Source organism: Rhizopus delemar, genomic scaffold (assembly GCF_000149305.1).
Source record: "Rhizopus delemar RA 99-880 supercont3.1 genomic scaffold, whole genome shotgun sequence".
NCBI classification, from domain to species: Eukaryota; Fungi; Mucoromycota; class Mucoromycetes; order Mucorales; family Rhizopodaceae; genus Rhizopus; species Rhizopus delemar.
The window spans coordinates 5,621,703-5,638,833 of record NW_027137827.1 but is presented as its reverse complement, the minus strand read 5'-3'; the positions used below and the strand labels follow the sequence as shown (position 1 = coordinate 5,638,833).

Genomic DNA, 17,131 nt, shown 5'->3' with positions numbered 1-17,131 from the left:
GATGGTACGGAAAAATAGGTTAATCAGCGTCTTTTAGAAAGCGGAGAATTATCTCAATGTATACACAATCTTCTTTTGTGTCATAGTCTAATGTACTTTTAATCTCAATCCTTTTTTGTTCATTTTGTATCTTTGTGTAAAAATGTTATGTTGAAACAATATGAAGTACATAAAAGCGGATTACCTACTCTTGTAGTTATTTCATCTTCTTCGGCAAAGGCAATAATAAAGAGAGTGTTTATGTGAGCTGCTTTTAATAGTTTTTTATTTTGAAACCAAAAGGGGCACTGTAAAAGATACTTTATGTGGAAAGCTGCTTGATCAAGATAGATTCCTGCTTAAATTATTGAAGTTGAAGCAATAATACAAACATGGGATAAACGGGAGTCTTTAATAATTAACATTCTTGTGATTCTGCAACACAAAACGCTGATAATGTCTTACATTGTGCCATTGAGGAATTATGGTGTGCATGTCATTTTTTCATTCATGTAAAAATATTGCTTTCAATTCTTTAGCTGAGTAAACATGCTCTTGCTATTGAAAGACATACAACTTGAAATTGTTCTTCAAAAGGGGGAAGATGTGCTTATGAATTGATAATGTACTTTGGATTTTGTTTAATAAAACACATCACTTTCACAGTGTTTATGCTATAAGGATTTGACATGATAAGTTTATAGGAGAAAAAGAATGTTTATGTCTTTATATAAAAACAGGAGAGAAAAGAGGAGAGAAAGAGAGAGGGGAAGCATTGACAAGGGTTACTATAAATGTTAAAATCACTTTGAATAAGGCTATGATGTGTATGTTATCATAAAAAAAGACCCTTTTTTATGTACAGTCTGCATAATATATGTCTAACTGAAAAACGGCATCATCCAAGTTTAAACTGTGTATAAAAAGCATAGTTTTTTATTAATAATAAACAAATTATAAAAAAGCATATAAAAAAAAGGTTTTATTATGTGAAGCATAAGAAATTAAATAAAATTTGAATACGCACTGTGAGTTGTATTAAAATGATTGTTATAGTGTTTACATTTCGACGTCTTTTTTCCATTATTTTCTTTATTCGTTGTTGTATGACGATGAATTCTAATATGCTGATTCAAATTGTCTGATCTTGAAAATCGCTTATGGCAGTTTTGATAAGGGCATTCGAATGCTAAATAAAATAAGATGAGTAAAAGTATAGGATGGCATGATTTAGTTACGTTTTTCTAGTGTATGAATAGATCTTATGTGTCTCTTAAGATGCTCTGAACGTTTAAATACTTTTCCACAACCTTCTGCTTTACAAATAAACATACGCGTACCAGGTCCAGGTATGTTGGACACTCGACGTCCCCTTGACCGAACCGATTTTTTTTCTATCGAATAATCTTCTTTTAATGTCAAAGGCGGAGATACCGGTGAATAGCGATTGTTGTTATTATTGTTAAATATCAAGTGATTATTACTATTGTCATTTTGACTATTGTTGGTGGGATTTTCGAGATCATAATAAGGATGAGGTTGTTGTTGAAAGTTCATTAAGAGACTTTGTCCATTCAAAATATTCTTTTGCTGATTTATATCAACGTAAATTGGATCTATGAATGGAGCAATAGTAGAATGGATCATGGGTTGAGAAGGCGAAGGTGTGCTATGTTCACTAGGTGATGAGGTACCAGATACAGGAAGGTAACATGGATCGGATAACATACTTGTGTAGCTGAACCGTCTTTGCTCTTTCATGTTTGGATTCATGAATTTTAATATAGAATTGTTTTGATCATCTTGAAAACCCGATTGAATAGACATGATACGAATGTGTAGAAAAGAAGGAAGAAATCGAAAGGATAAAGTCTTTCTTTTTTTTTATATGAAAACAATAATAAAAAAATAATTAAATTATAAGGGGAACTAACTTTATGATTCTATTTTAAGTGAACAAACTCTCTTCTTTTAAACGATAAAGTAAAATTATCTCAAGCCTTTGTTATAAACACACACAAAAAAAGGGAGCCCGATTTAGAATTATTCAGACTTTCATGCAAAAGCTAAAAAAAAAAAGAGACTAAACGTCAATTTCATAAAAACACGAGCAAAAAGACATATAGGAGATACTGAAAAAAAAAAAAAAAAAAAAAAAAAAAAAAAAAAAAAAAAAGGGAAAGAAAATAGAATAAAAAGAGAAAGAGAGATAGAGAGGAAGGGAGGAGAAAAGGGGGAGAGGCTTTTTTTCCCTTAACATAAATAGGCCTTCCCCTCTCTCTCTTTTTTCTACTCCTCTCTTACTTACCCTTTAAAGATAATTCATCTGCATCTGGATTCTTTCTGTGTATGTGTTTCATGAACCTTACCTTTTGAAATAAACCTCTCCTTTTTGATATTGGAAAACATTAAAAACTTTTATAATGAAAACGACTTTTTTTTCTTACAAAAGAGCTATTTTTACACTGAAAATCCCATGTAAATTTGACAGCAAAGTTTCTAGTTTTTTTAAAAAAGTTATTGTTGATAAATATAGCAGTATTCGATTAAAAAAAACACATCTACAATAGTGATTATTTATTGCATAAATAAAAACTTGAACAAGCTGTTTTCTATGCTGTGCTTAGATGCTTGATATTTTTAAAAAAAAAATCAATCCATTTATTTAAATTTTTAAGAGAGAAGGAAATCAAAATGGGGAATAGAAGAAATGTGTGTGTGAGAGAGAGAGAGAGAGAGAGGCTGGAAAGAATGGCGATTTCTCTGTCTCTTTCCCTTCACTTAAATACTCTTCCTTTATAGCAGAATAAAAGTCGATGTGTTTCATACTAGTATGACTAAAAAAAAGCGCAATAGAAACACCTATGTTTTGTTCAATTGCCTCATTAGTTAAATGATAAATCCACATAACGGGAAACCTCAAACTTGAATAAAGCTAAATATAAAGTCCTAAGTCTAGGCTTTTATTCTTTAAGACTGATAGGGCATTAAGGATGGTCAAGTATAAAACCCAAAAAATCTCTTAAAGACTGAATCTTTGGCTCTTGTTTTTTTTAAAAAAAAATTATGTGAATCATTATTTTTTCTTTTAGCATTTCTCATCAAGTGGTATTTGATATGCATAAAGCTTTTTTTATTTGTGTTATCAAATAAATAGCCAAAAGAAAAGGAGGAAGAGGATAGGTTTGTATCGTGCATATCGCATCCGCTGTTACTTATTGGTTTCAGTGGACTATGTTGAAATTAAGCAAGAAAATATGCAGTATTTACATCTCGCTCCACTTCATTTCTCTATTTAAAATATTTGCTTGAGCTCTACTACTCAAAATCTGGAAGCTCCCAAGAAGCACAGCAAGGTACACATAAAGTCAAAACATGACTAAATGCTAGTAACATTTTATTCCGTTACTTTATTTTGTTTGTTGTATAATCGCTGATTAATGAGCTTTAATGAGCAGCTCTATAGGACTTGTAATCTCTTTTATTTGAAATATGCTTGCGTCTCTTTACACTTATCAATAGCCTTATAATCCGCTGACATAATAGTATTTTATTTTTTTCTTCTTCTTAAAATGACAGCAAATGCATTTATAGGGACCTCTTTGGATATAAATGTAATGTAATATTTTTTCGTTTATAAATGAGTCAAATGAAATTAATCATTCTTTCTATTTAATCTTCTAAACAGTATTTTCTCTGAAATATTGTTTTTTCAAAGCTAGTATCTCCTATTATGTACTCCTTTCTTCTTTTCCTAACCTAAGAGAAATGGATTCAAAAATCCTTTCCGTTTCCAAAATAGAAATTTTTATATCATTTTTTTCCACGGTGCAGAACTCTGAATATAATTTTAAATTATTTACGAAAGAACAATAGTGTATTTTGTTTAAGTATCGAAAGGTAATTGCAGGCAAACATAAGGCTTGGTCCGGAAAGGGCATGATTCAAGTAGAATGATGACATGAAATAGGTACAAAGAATACATGTACATGCACAAATTGGCTATTCTTTGATGCCTTATATTATAGTGCTCCTTAACGTCAGATAAATATGTGTAAATGGATGAACTCAGGAGCATGTCACTGATATCAGCATTTCATTTGAACCTCAGTCATATGCCACTTTAAGTTCAATTAGTTTATGATTCCTATTCAAACATATTCATTTTAATTTTTACATCATTTAAACAAAATATATACAGTAACAAAAAAAAAAAAAAAAAAAAAAAAAAAAAAAAAAAAAAAGAGAGAGAGAGAGAGAGAGAAAAAAGATGACGTTAATGGATTTAAACAGATAAAAAGAATTAGCTTATTTTAAAAGATGCCAGAAAAGAAATGTTCGATATCGAAAAAAAAAAAAGTTACAATAGCGAGTCTGATGCTTGGGCGTATGTACGCACAGATGTACGTTGATAAAGACCATCAAGAGTAAAAATCAAACAAAAGCATATTTTGCCTTATTGTAAATAAATGAAAAGAAAGAGGTAGACTACAGAAGACGAAAAAGAAAGCCAAGCGTATTTGAATGAATGAAGTACGTCAATCTAGTCCTAATATAATAAATAGAAATTAATCTATGTAAACCAATGAGTTGTTTGTTATCTATGCTGCTTGTATTCTTATATGAATAACATATGAATTAAAAATAGGGAAATAGTTAACAAAGAAAGAAATAAGCCAATTACCAATCATATGCATTGTCTCTTTGCTGTACAAAAGATATTTGATATTTTATTGAATTTTGATCCGATTTAAAGTATAGAATATTCTGTTTTGAATTACATAACCGATTACAATGGGGATTACATTTCTAATTTAAGCAAAGCAACGAGTGAAGTGACTGGAGAGGAACGGGAAAATAAAAATGGGTATACTAAATAAAGAAATGATTGGATTGAATGCTTAGTTTGCCTTTGTTTTTTTATCAGTTCATCACTCATACAATTAAAGTAAAATAGTTAAATGCTTGATTCTGAACAGAAGAAAACATGTCTTCAGAAATTTCCTTCATGTTCATGCTAATTCAAGTATATGCAAAGAATGCCTATCGGATTTAAAGTATATGATTTCAGATAAACTGAGATAACAGTGAAAGAAATCAAACAAACATTATTGGTTTACGCTTTCAATCATATTAGAGCTAAAAGAATTAAAATCATTGGGTAGAATATAACTAGAAAAGGCTAATGTGATTTAGAAATTTTTCCCTATTTCTTTTTTGTATTCTTTGGTATTAATACATAAATCCCAAATTTATATAAAAAAAGTACAACTTAAAAAAGAGGTGAGTAAAAAAAAAGTTTGAAATTTAGCCTTTATTTTTATGCAAATACAAAAAAATTAAATTACAGAAACGAGCTTTTATGATGATTCGTGTGATTCCTTTTTTCAACAATGTAGCTTCGAAGGAAGGAAGCAAGTAGAAATGTTCCTTGATATCTACAAGTTATCACGATATTATGAAACATTTATTGATGAAGGGTTTGATAGAATATTATGTGTAAGTTATGGTTGACTACTGCGCAAAATTTATACTAATATTATAACAGCTGTTGGATATAACAGAATCTGATTTAATATCATTAAATGTTAAAAGAGGACATAGACGAGTAGGTAATTTTTTTGTTAAATAACATGGGTAGGATGCTTATATCATTTTAGTTACTTCAAAGAGCTATTGCAACAGCAAGAGGTATTCCTGTATCAACACCTATTATTATCAATTACGGTTATCATGAAATAGGTTGGAAATTATAATAAATAATAATAATTTTTGCTAATTTACTACAGATCGACCTTATTCACCTAATGATTGTAACATCATTCCACTTCACAATCATCAAGAAGAATTTAGACGCTATTATTTAAGAAAAAAGCTGACAACAACAACAAAACCAATTACACCATTTGACAAATTTGTGAATGAAATTCAACTTGATTCTGACTGTAATGAGGATATACTAGGATTAGCACACGAATGTTGGAATCAACTGACTGCTGTAGAAAAAGAAAAATATGAAAGACAAGCTCTGATTGCAAATTCTGACTGTATCAATTAAGAAGATTTTGTTTTCCACATGACTGACTCTACACATGAGGAAAAAAGAAAGAAGAACAAACCAAACTTATAATCCACCTTTGATTTATTGGAGGGAAAAGAATTGCGTCGATTATTTGCTTTTTCTATTTACATTTCTTTCTTCCCTTTGTATAACAGATAGGCGCATGATATATTCTCTTCATGCTTGATATACAATAAACAATATTTACAGTCGTTCCACTACCAATTTGAGGATTTTGTAAGCTATTTTATGTCTTTGGAAAAATAAATTAGCCCAAAATTTGGACTTAATTTCGCAATTCTTTTCAACTGATTTGTGGATTAAAAAATGTTGAAATCAGTATTTTAAATGAGAATGATCGCAGAATTATACAGGATGAGAGTGGTATTGAAGCTATGAATACTGCATATGACAAAGGATATCCTCATACTATAAAGCAACTAATGAATCTATATATGTACCTTGAAATGAATCCAAGTCCGCCCATCACCGAGGACGATCGAGTAGATGAAACGACGGATATTCCTATGAAAACAGTTCAGGCACATCCAAGTAGATACAAAGATCATGATATCGTAGCAAGACAAATGCTTTTTCATTATAAACTGCAGCAATTAAGGCCAATTAGAGCTACAACCTCCAAGGTAGGCGTGAAAAAGAATACAGCTTGTTATTAATGGAATAACTATCGAAAGGATTCTGGCAATTTCGTCCTTGAAAAGGGAGCAAACCGTGAAAATAGGTTCAAAGCAGCATTACAGGATGAACATAAGGAGAACCCTATCAATTTTTTTAATGAAAACAACCAAGCTACAATCCAAGATGTTGGCGAGGAACTAGTAAATAAGCTTTTGGTCTTGAGATAAAGAAATCAAGAGTATATGAATTTATCAAAAATGAGCGCAATCTTTCCATAAAAAGAGCTGCATTTTGGCTCGAAGCGCGAGATACTGAAGACAAACTTCAATGGGTACTCGAATAGAACCAAACCGATATGGACTTTTTTTTTTAAAAAAAAATGCGTTTTTATTGGTGAGTCTGGCCTCGATATTAATATGAAATTAAGCAGAGCATCGGCCCTTGAAGGGAAAGATGCAGCAGTTACTAGACTTTTGACAAAGACAAGATCACATTCGGTTATAGGTGTAATTTCATCCATTGGTGTTGCGAGCTTGAATATTCGTGTACCTAACTTACCGCCAAAAATCAGAAAAATTCAAGGAGGTAAAGAGAAAGACACCAGATAACAACCCCAGAAATGGTGAACCAAAAGGTACAAACATAGGCCATATAAGATTTACACAAGATACATTAGATATTGTGGACAAATACGACAGCCTTAAATGGTTTTATCCCATTATGGACAATGCATCCATGCACGCATCAAATGGAATAGCAGATATGATTAAATGCAGGAATATAGACTATAAGTGCGTTTTATCTTCCCCTTTATTCATCTGAGTTGGATCCCATTCAGCAATTTTGGGCACTTGTCAAAGCCCAATAAAAACGTCAAAAGCTTCGAGATACTGAAATACTTGGGGCTAGAATCACAGATATTCCCATCCGACACTAAAAATATAATTTTAAATTCAAGCAACTACTTTGTAGATTGTCTTGTGGTGATCTAGCATGTAATCTCATTAAGAACAATAAAATATCATTACTCAGTACAAAGATATTTTTCATCTTTCCCACGTTAAAACAACATCTGTTATCTATACTTGTTGTATTAGTAAAGTAGTGATACAAGCATTTACTACTCTCTCTATAATATGATGATAACCATTGGGCAATTTTTATCAATTCAAATCTAGATATTTTGTATATTCTAATTCATAATCAGTAATAGATGAATTCCTCTCGATATTCTAGGATATAGTTTCTGTAATAAACATAGTTAAACAATCAAAGTGGATTTATACTTTTGTCTCTCTTTTACTATTTGAACTCTTGAAATTCACATACGCCACATGTCTTAATAAAACTCATATTTAAATATTTTTAAAGTAATGAAATTGTTTTATTGTTTTTGTGTCTTAAAAAATAATGTTATGCACATATTGTGTTAGCAATTGAAACCATTAACAATTGGTAACTTGTTCGTTTCATGGTAGAAATTTGGACTGCAATTTATATGAATAATTCTACTGCTGTTTTGCTGCTATTAAAGATAAATGATGATCACGCTTTATTTATCCATCTTAAAAATAATACAGATGTTGTCAGGGGACTTATCAATAATGAACGGAAAGAAATTCAAGGAAAGCATTTATGAAAGATTTATGATAATATCATAGGGATAATATGGTGCTAGAATACTAGGGAACCATATGTTCAATCCTATTTGAATTGGATCATCTTTACCACCATATAGATACTTGTATCAAGCTTCATATGACCAGTGCCTTCTAGATTGGCTCTTAAAGCATTAAGGAGGCTGTCATGTTCCAGATACTGTACTATTGACCTTTTTTTTTACCCTTGATCCCGAATTTTTCGACCTCACTTTACTTTACTTCATATTGAACTAGTCCGGGCAAACAAATGTGATAAACACCCCGCGCTCAAATGTAGTTTATAAATAATTTTTAAAAATTAAAAAAAAAAAATTGCGCACAATGATTTTTATGTTGCGGATAGCTTTTTCCCTCTGCAGCGCTATGATTACCTCTTACGGCGTACCAGATGAGTACAGGCATTGTTTCATTGTCTTCGATGAAATTTCTGAAGGTGAATCCATTGGGCTTAAGAATGTTTCAAAAGACTTGTACGAAATTGCGGAAATCGAATAGCACCACTGGAAGAAGCCAGGTGCAAATCAAAGGATGCACGAACAAGAAGCGAAAAAGCTTTTAGATTTGAAGAGTTATCAGGCATACCGCGAAACTCTTGATAACAGTAAGTTAAACTATCTATACTTTTATTAGATTCAAGCTTGTGTTATACCAAATACTGACATAATAAAATTAGAAATATGGAAGTGAGTTGTTTCCATCTTGTCTTTGACCTTAAATTATTTGCTAAATAATAATTATAGACCAACCTTGAGATCGCTAGGTTGTTGTTATATATAAGAATTATTCTAAATACCATTTTTATAACTCTTGTTGGATATATAAACTGGTCATTTACTATATACAAAAACTGTAATTCTTTAAGCTTTATAAACAATTTGGTTGATTTATGTCTAGGAAAGCCATGAATTCTTTTCTACATGATAGAAATCAAGGAACCTGTCATCTTGATCTTGAGAATCAAACAGATTAAGGAACCAAATATATATACAGCGCCTGAAAACATTTGTATACCAATATATCCATTATCAGGTGTAGCCATTTGAATAGCGGAGGAAATAGGTGGACCAACAGCAGCAGCAGAGCTGATGACAAATAAGATTGAAAGACCAGATGAGATGTTTTCGATTCCAACAACAGAGGCTGTAATAGGAGCAGCCAGGGTATAGTAAATGCCACAGGTGAATCCAAACAAAACGGCAAAGGCCATCATGGTCTCGTATGTTTTGGCAAATGGCCAGAGAAGCATACAAAATAGACCAGAAAAGGTAGAAGCTATCATAAACATGTTCAAACGACCAATATGATCAGCAAAATAGCCGAGGATAAGGCGTCCCATGGCGTTCATGGCGCATGCCACACCTACAAGATTAGAAGATTGCTGGGAACTGACACCATATGATCGTGCATAAGCTGTTTGTTATGAAAATCAGTAAGTAAAAAAAAAAAAAAAAAAAAGAGTAAACTTACTAGGTAAATAAAACAGAGGTATAAGATAGCCAAAGAGAGCAATCACTACACCAGCCAGCATGATAACAAAATTAAAGTTTTTCAGCATGGAAAGTTTAATAGGGGATTTCATCGGCTGCTTTTCAGCACCAGGCGGGAGACGCGTACGAATTAAGCAGGAAGCAATAGCACAGATACCGAATGCCATGAGCCCAATGATACGATGTGCCCAAGGTAGCCCATATTTTTCAACCAAGGAAGTTACCATAGGGCTGATTGCCAATCCGCCAAATCCAGAACCAGCTGAACTCAGGCCCATGGCCGTGCCACGACGTGCGCTGAACCATTGAGGGATAACAGAAACAATGGACATGTAAACAAGCGAAGAACCGAAACCAAAGACAAGTCCTAGTGTGACATAGAGGTGCCAGACTTCTGTGCTGAAACCGCCCATAATCATACCGAGTGCCATCAAAAATGTGCCAATACCCATGGTTGTTTTGATACCAAGACGAATACAAAGGGACCCAACAGGAGAAAATAAATTAAGCATGACCACCATGAGTGAGCCTACACCCATCAGCTCTAATGTAGTTGATTTGCCTTCAAGTGTACTAGTGGCGTAGGCATTAGAAAAGACACCTAAATGGGGTAAAAGAACTTTAAGTAAGCTATTCCTTTTAAAGAATAACTACTTACCCCAAACAGCAGAGATGCCAAACATGATGAAATTGGATAGGAAACCACAGGCAGCAATGACCCTAATTTTTTGGCTGTGTATTAATAATTCAAAGGCATCAGACTGAATTTATATAAATATTAAATTACCATCCGTATCCTCCATCCGGAATTGTCTCATAAAAAGTGCTGTCTGGTTCTGGTAATTCAATCATACTAGCTATTGTGACATCTACATAGTTTGCTATTAGCAAACACAAAGTTCTCTATTGCCATGTCTATATTTGATTGTTTACTTGTGTTCACTCGATCCACAGTTTCCAGTTCGCCTTGTTCAACGTCATACTTTTCTGTATGAACGGTAGGTAGTTTTTCTGTGGTGCCTTCAAGTGTTAAGGTCATTTCATTTTGCTCATCATATGAAGACCTTAGTGTTGATTCACTTTCTTTGGACAGCTGCATTGGTTCTGGGAAGGAGTGAAATGGGAAGAGGAATAAAAGCAATACATGTGCTTCAATTGAAAATTTATACCGCCTAAAATGTTTTCTGTTTCCAGAAGGCTGTTTATTTAACCGATTATTCAATATAATTGTAACTCGTTTTAAAAGCGAAAAAAAAAGCAGAACAAACCAGATTGATAGAGCAAAAAACAACAACATATATATAGGTTAAATTTTATATCAAGTAAATAAAGAAAGCCTACGAGTAGACGACTTTGGTTGATAATATTGTGTGTAACGGCTTAAAAGGATAATATGTGAAATGAATCGGACAAACATTATTTAGCTTGGTTCTTTAATTTTATCGTCCGATAGATTTGAGAAAAAGGTTCCGAAAATCCGTTTCCATTGTTACATTTTGTAACACAAAATCACATTTATAAATCTTCTTTTTTCGACTCTTTTGGTAAAATTAGTTGTGGTGCAAGTAAGATACGTTTCCATAGGAACACAAAAGAATAAACGAAAGGTTATTTAATGCCATATTTATTTGCACAAGGATACACACACCACACACAAACTGGAAAGAAAAGGTTAAATATATGCATCTAACCAGGCTAAATCGTCCGATCCAGCATTTCTTGCATTTATCAATATGGAACGAACTATTTCCTTTAGCGATCTTCCTTCCATCATTTCTTGCACTCTGTTTTCTTCTGCTAAAGATTCATTTATTAAAAAATTTTCAACAAATGATTCTGCTTCAACTAAATATGTTTTAGAATATAAACTGAGTAAGATATACATCATCGTACCTATTCGTCTTAGATTGATTACATCTAAATGTGTTGAAGATCGAGCTATTGTAAAAAAAAAAAAAAATTAGTATTTTTTCAGGGTCTTTTTTTTACACTCTTTCACCTGGTTCTACTATATCACCAGCAATAACTTGAATATGATCGCCGAAATAATCTTCTGAGTCTGAGCTTTCTTCAAATATGTTTTCCGTGGAATGATTTTCAGTTAGTTGAGAGTCATAAGCGACTAATTCAAAAGTTGCTAATTTTTTTACAGAACAATTAGGTGATCGTCTAGCATCTAATCTTTTTAGTTGAGGACAATAATAGACAAACAACCAGATTATTTCGGCTGTTACCCACCGAGTCTGTCGAATCTCGAGTGTTTCTAACTGCTGACAACTATGCCCGATCGCCTTGATCACTTCCTCCATCGGTATATCAATTTGAGTTAGGCCAGGTCGTACATAACGGCACTGGAGGGTTGAAAGGTATTCTCCTGTCTCAGCAATCAGTTTGTCGTGAAGTATGACTGTACGTGAGAGGTTAATTGTGGTAATATGTTGACATTTATTTGCCATTTGTAGTAATGAAGAAGTTGATACTGTAATTGGTGATTGATGTTCATCTATGCAAAGTCTTGGTGTCTCGATTTGGGCAACAAATTGGTCTTTTTGATTTACTAATTAAAAAGTCTCAGCTAAAATTTCAATTTTTTTTTTCTTCACAAGAAAACTTACCAAGTGGGTGATCGTTTGAAAGATTAATGGAACGTACAAGGTTTCCATAGGCAAAAGTACCTGTGGATCGTGTTAAAGTAAGTAAGAAAGTTGCCCAACCGTAGGTGTTGTGTATTTTAGGGCGCATATATAAAACAGGAGCTGCACAGCGGAGCCATTGTCTGCAGACAAGTGACGCTGAGTAAATTGTAGATTGCGAATCTTTTGCATGGTGCAAGATGAGGGAAAGTATTTCAGGTGGTAAAGGAAAAGACCGGCTGACGTTTATTGGTCGGCCTTTATGTGAGCACAGGTATTTACATTGTTCTTTTTGAATAGGTGAAGTTTTGTTTGTACAGTTTTTGTGAAGCATAATTTTTTGGTATAAAAATAAGAGCGATTACAATAATAAAAACGTAACAGATTGCACTTAAATTAAAAAGCCGTGTGACTCTATTTCTTTAGTCTATCATCAACAGATTTCAAAAAAAAAAAAAAAAAAAAAAAGAAATAATGAAAAAAAGAAGCAGTTTGTCAACAAGAAAACAGGGAAAAAATATCTTTGCCAATCAAGTGAAATATGTACTTGGTAGTTGCTTGATTTTTCTTTATTTTTTAATTATAATAAAATGCATAAAACGGTTTTCTGCAAATAAGTCATTTGATCGATAAATAATTGACAAGTAGTCTTTTTTTATCATTGACGTCAATTCAGTTTAAACCTGAATCCTCTTTATTTACTGCTGCTCACATTAAGCCTTATTAAACAAAGAAAAAAAATGTAATTGACCATTAAACGGATTAAAAAGCAGAGTTTATTACAAGATTGACATAAAGCATGACATTTATTACTAATCATCCGTAGGTTTCTTTATTATTCGCTACTTATTTTTCGCTTTAATAGATCTACTTCAATAAACTTGACTTAACACTCAAACAAAAGCCGGTTTGTGCTTCACGTAGTTTTCTTTATTAGGACAAACGAAGTGATTAGAATGCAAATTGTACTAAAACACTTTAATATCTTTATTGCAATCAATTTTATCATAAAAATATGTTTGATTCATTCAAATATCAAAACTGGGTTTGTCATAATATTAAATACTTGAAAGAATACTCGAAATCAGAACAACTCCTCTATTGACAACGAAACAAACAATTTATCTTTTGAAATAAAAGTTTAAGGCAAACAATTGCGAAAGATTTTAATAGCAAACCTGACTTACATTCTTTATATACTTTGTTCTTATTTATTCAAGCCGATGATGTATCATATTTTGATTCGATGATTGTTACCCTAATTAATTTTCGATGTCATTTTATTTAACTTCTATAACCAATAATTGGTAATTATTACGCTGAGTTACAGTAAAGACTTTTTCATTCTTTTCAATCTCAAACTTTTTCGGTTTTAGTTAATCCAACGGTAATTGGTTATATTCTTAAAAAAAAACTAGCTGGCAGCAATGAGAACCAAGCTTCAATCGAAAATATGAGTCACGCTATTAAAAAGAGCCCATTAGGTCTTCCGCTCCCCCTTTCTTTCTCTCTCCTTTTTTTTTTTTTGGCAGAAAAAATGTCTCCATCTATCAACAGTGTAACCGATAAAAAACCATTCATTTACGACCTTATAAGTGATACGGCTACTGTTCCAACGGATGAGATGTTTGAAATCATGAAAGCAGCCACTCGCGGTGATGATGTTTACCAAGTAAGAAAATTTTTTTTGTTAGCGTCTATTTAACTCAACTATGGTATTGACATCATTTTTAATAGACTGATGATGACTGTAAGGCTTTGGAAGATTATGTGGCTCAATTGCTTGGACATGAAGCCGCTTTATTCTGTACAAGTGGCACTTTGTCTAATCAATTAGGTCTTCGATGTCTTTTATTTCAACCTCCTCACTCTGTTTTGTGTGATTCTCGCTCCCATGTTTTTAATTATGAATGTGGTGGTATTGCCTATCACTCTCAAGCTAATGTTACTCCTGTCTTTGCAAAAGGTACTTATATGACTGCTCAAGAAGTTGAAAGCCGCATTAATAAGGATACTTTATGTGGTGCACCCACCAAAGGTAACTTTTTATTTTATTTTATTTTATTTTACTCATCATAATGTTATAGTCATATCTCTCGAAAATACAATGAACAGTACTATCATGCCCATTGATGAAATCCACAAAAATTCATGACGTTGCTCGTGCTAATAACTGTAAAATGCATCTTGATGGTGCTCGGTTATGGAATGCCAGTCAAGCAACTGGTGTGCCACTTAGCGAGTACGGTCAATACTTTGATACGGTCTCCATCTGTTTGTCTAAAGGTGCTGGTGCCCCTATTGGCTCCATGCTTACAGGTCCCAAGGAGCTCATCGAACGTGCCCGTCACCTTCGTAAATTGATGGGTGGTGGATGGCGTCAAGCAGGTATGCTGGCTCGTGTTGCTCGCCACTGTATCGAAACCATTGTCCCTACCATGCCCGAGACTCACGCATTAGCTCGTAAACTTGGAGATCATTTGGAATCATTGGGTATCAAATTGCTCTTACCACTTGAGACCAACATGCTTTTTATTGATACATCAAAGACGGGATTAACCATTGCTGAATTAGCAGAGGGATTAAAAGTAAAAAATATCAAAATCTTTAGTAGCCCTGGTACAACTGCTCGCATTGCCCTTCATTACCAAATTACAGCCCAAGCTGTAGATGACTTTATGCAAGTTGCATCAGAATTGGTTCATGCTAAAAAGACATCTGGTTTTATTCCTTCTAAGTCAAAGGATACACATGTGGAAACAATCGAACAAACCGCTGAAGCTGCTTATCCTTCTGTTAATGTATAGATTTTTTTCATTCTTGTACAACTTGTAACACACAATCACTCACATACATATATGCATTTACACACATTTGTGCTTTTTTTTTTCTGTCATGAAATAAATAGTTTATTCTTTTCCTTTTATGTTATCGTCTTGTATCACATTGATTTCTAGTAGTCCTGTGCTAGGTAATGATTTCGAACGTAGTCTAGAAGGTTTTTCCATGAGCATCTTCTTGCTCAGACGAACCGAATGCAAAGCATCGACTGACATGAGAGATGAAGGCTTCTTGGCAGATATGGTATCGTCAATCTGATTATGATCTACACGCGCCATCAAGTTATTATTGTAGCGAAGTGAAGACTTGTTCTTTTTAACTGCGCCGCTTTTTTTGGTGGCGGTCATGAGCGAGCGAAGGGTTTGCTGAGAAGGTGTATCGGCTGCAATAGAAGATAGAACTGGCTGAGATACATCTACTTTAGTTACCGTTGTCGTTACTTGACCAGAACCACCTTGATTTCGATTAAACCAACGCCTCTTGGGTACTGCAAGCGAGTTGCTTGTGGATAGTAAGGGGAAACGGTCGTTAGAAACAACCGAGACAGAGGGGGCTGAATAAAGCTCTGGTAAGGACTCATAATTATCTTGTTTGTCAAACAGACCGCCCATACCATCTGTGGCGAAAAAGACGATATCATCCATATTGGGTAACTCAAGTGTTTCTCTAAATATTTCTTCTATCTTGGATTTAATAGCCTTACTGACAACAGAGTAGCCAATACGTTTTTCCCATACAACAGGTTCAATGATCCAATCCATCTTGGGACTTTTATGAAATCCATACCAAGCCCGATTGCTTGGTGGTTCCTTAATTTTTACCATCATCTTGCCCTCAATTGACTTGAGCGTGATAGCAAGAACGAGATCAATGCGGATTGGTGGTAGTCGATCTGAATAAGTCCATTTGAGGACCGTCTCGAGCTCGACACGGAAGCAGCCTTCATAAAGCATATGCATCTCACATGTGTATTCTCCTCCCGGACTTAACCTTACTAGACGTGGCTGAGTGATATAAGGTGCTCCGTGTCCTCCATCGACCGAACGAACCGTGATCTGTTCCAGAAAGGGTGGTCGGCGTGCATTCAATTTGGCTACCTTCGTTAGAATTTTTTGATAAAAGAAATTACGCGTTCGCTCTGTCTTGTAAATTCCCAAAAAGAGACGACCGAGAAGTGCATTGAGCCACTGAAGTTCAAACTGACTTGGATCACTGTGGACAGTAGATATTAAATGATTCATCGCTGCTTGATCAAACTGAGTGGAATTGTTAATTTTCGGAAGCTCAAGTTGGCTCGCACGGATGAGGGTCATGTACCAGTCCTCCTTATCTACGCAGCGGCTGCAATTGAGGTAATAATCCGATACATCTAGTGATTTTCGCCTTAGATGAATCCAATTTCTTTTTGAAAAAAATTCATGGTCCTTGAGTCCAGCTGGATGCATTTGGACCGTATATTGATTGACGCGAATCACTTCTTGACAGTCCTGCTGCAAATCAGAGTCGTACAAAAACAATGTGCTGAATTTTAAGACTGCAAAATAATTATGTTGCTGTTGCTTCTTTTGTTGTTCTTGGTTGAGATATGATTTAACGATACCTCCAAACAAAGCATTGTCTTTTTCCAGTGATTGGTTTGCATTTTGTGTGACTTGGAGCCAGCCAACTTTGTAAAAAGGACTGTTGATTAGCGATTCGTCTTTATAGTTTTCCAACTTATCTGACGGAATGAGTTTAGTTGAAGTTGTCTTGTTGAATAAAAATAGCACAAGAATCGTAATGGGTATCAAAGTCAAACCGCCTATTAGGTAGGCAATAACTAAAGAGATA

The 17,131-nt window shown here is 33.7% G+C and overlaps 8 protein-coding genes across 8 annotated transcripts; 4 read left to right on the top strand and 4 right to left on the bottom strand.

Moving 5' to 3' along the window:
• Nucleotides 1-1,209: 1,209 nt before the first annotated feature.
• On the bottom strand, nucleotides 1,210-1,806 carry RO3G_02191 (uncharacterized protein; the record flags this gene model as incomplete). The annotated part of the gene is made up of 2 exons (XM_067656782.1): nucleotides 1,210-1,223; nucleotides 1,464-1,806. 2 exons carry the CDS (start codon nucleotides 1,804-1,806, stop codon nucleotides 1,210-1,212), a joined length of 357 nt encoding a protein of 118 aa, XP_067512883.1.
• A 3,597-nt stretch (nucleotides 1,807-5,403) lies between these two features.
• RO3G_02190 (uncharacterized protein) lies at nucleotides 5,404-6,037 on the top strand (the record flags this gene model as incomplete). The annotated part of the gene is made up of 4 exons (XM_067656781.1): nucleotides 5,404-5,478; nucleotides 5,528-5,587; nucleotides 5,640-5,721; nucleotides 5,769-6,037. The coding sequence occupies 4 exons, from the start codon at nucleotides 5,404-5,406 to the stop codon at nucleotides 6,035-6,037; spliced, it is 486 nt and encodes a 161-aa protein (XP_067512882.1).
• A 470-nt stretch (nucleotides 6,038-6,507) lies between these two features.
• Nucleotides 6,508-7,501, top strand: RO3G_02189 (uncharacterized protein; the record flags this gene model as incomplete). Its single annotated transcript, XM_067656780.1, has 4 exons — nucleotides 6,508-6,684; nucleotides 6,736-6,879; nucleotides 7,162-7,264; nucleotides 7,356-7,501. 4 exons carry the CDS (start codon nucleotides 6,508-6,510, stop codon nucleotides 7,499-7,501), a joined length of 570 nt encoding a protein of 189 aa, XP_067512881.1.
• A 1,227-nt stretch (nucleotides 7,502-8,728) lies between these two features.
• RO3G_02188 (uncharacterized protein) lies at nucleotides 8,729-8,999 on the top strand (the record flags this gene model as incomplete). The annotated part of the gene is made up of 3 exons (XM_067656779.1): nucleotides 8,729-8,773; nucleotides 8,836-8,941; nucleotides 8,971-8,999. The coding sequence occupies 3 exons, from the start codon at nucleotides 8,729-8,731 to the stop codon at nucleotides 8,997-8,999; spliced, it is 180 nt and encodes a 59-aa protein (XP_067512880.1).
• A 254-nt stretch (nucleotides 9,000-9,253) lies between these two features.
• On the bottom strand, nucleotides 9,254-10,866 carry RO3G_02187 (uncharacterized protein; the record flags this gene model as incomplete). The annotated part of the gene is made up of 5 exons (XM_067656778.1): nucleotides 9,254-9,699; nucleotides 9,808-10,428; nucleotides 10,486-10,559; nucleotides 10,615-10,696; nucleotides 10,761-10,866. The coding sequence occupies 5 exons, from the start codon at nucleotides 10,864-10,866 to the stop codon at nucleotides 9,254-9,256; spliced, it is 1,329 nt and encodes a 442-aa protein (XP_067512879.1).
• A 633-nt stretch (nucleotides 10,867-11,499) lies between these two features.
• RO3G_02186 (uncharacterized protein) lies at nucleotides 11,500-12,794 on the bottom strand (the record flags this gene model as incomplete). The annotated part of the gene is made up of 5 exons (XM_067656777.1): nucleotides 11,500-11,672; nucleotides 11,721-11,765; nucleotides 11,827-12,384; nucleotides 12,443-12,718; nucleotides 12,779-12,794. 5 exons carry the CDS (start codon nucleotides 12,792-12,794, stop codon nucleotides 11,500-11,502), a joined length of 1,068 nt encoding a protein of 355 aa, XP_067512878.1.
• Nucleotides 12,795-13,997: 1,203 nt separating this feature from the next.
• RO3G_02185 (uncharacterized protein) lies at nucleotides 13,998-15,267 on the top strand (the record flags this gene model as incomplete). Its single annotated transcript, XM_067656776.1, has 3 exons — nucleotides 13,998-14,132; nucleotides 14,198-14,498; nucleotides 14,576-15,267. 3 exons carry the CDS (start codon nucleotides 13,998-14,000, stop codon nucleotides 15,265-15,267), a joined length of 1,128 nt encoding a protein of 375 aa, XP_067512877.1.
• Nucleotides 15,268-15,644: 377 nt separating this feature from the next.
• RO3G_02184 (uncharacterized protein) lies at nucleotides 15,645-16,746 on the bottom strand (the record flags this gene model as incomplete). The annotated part of the gene is made up of 2 exons (XM_067656775.1): nucleotides 15,645-15,683; nucleotides 15,742-16,746. The coding sequence occupies 2 exons, from the start codon at nucleotides 16,744-16,746 to the stop codon at nucleotides 15,645-15,647; spliced, it is 1,044 nt and encodes a 347-aa protein (XP_067512876.1).
• Between the last annotated feature and the right edge of the window lie 385 nt (nucleotides 16,747-17,131).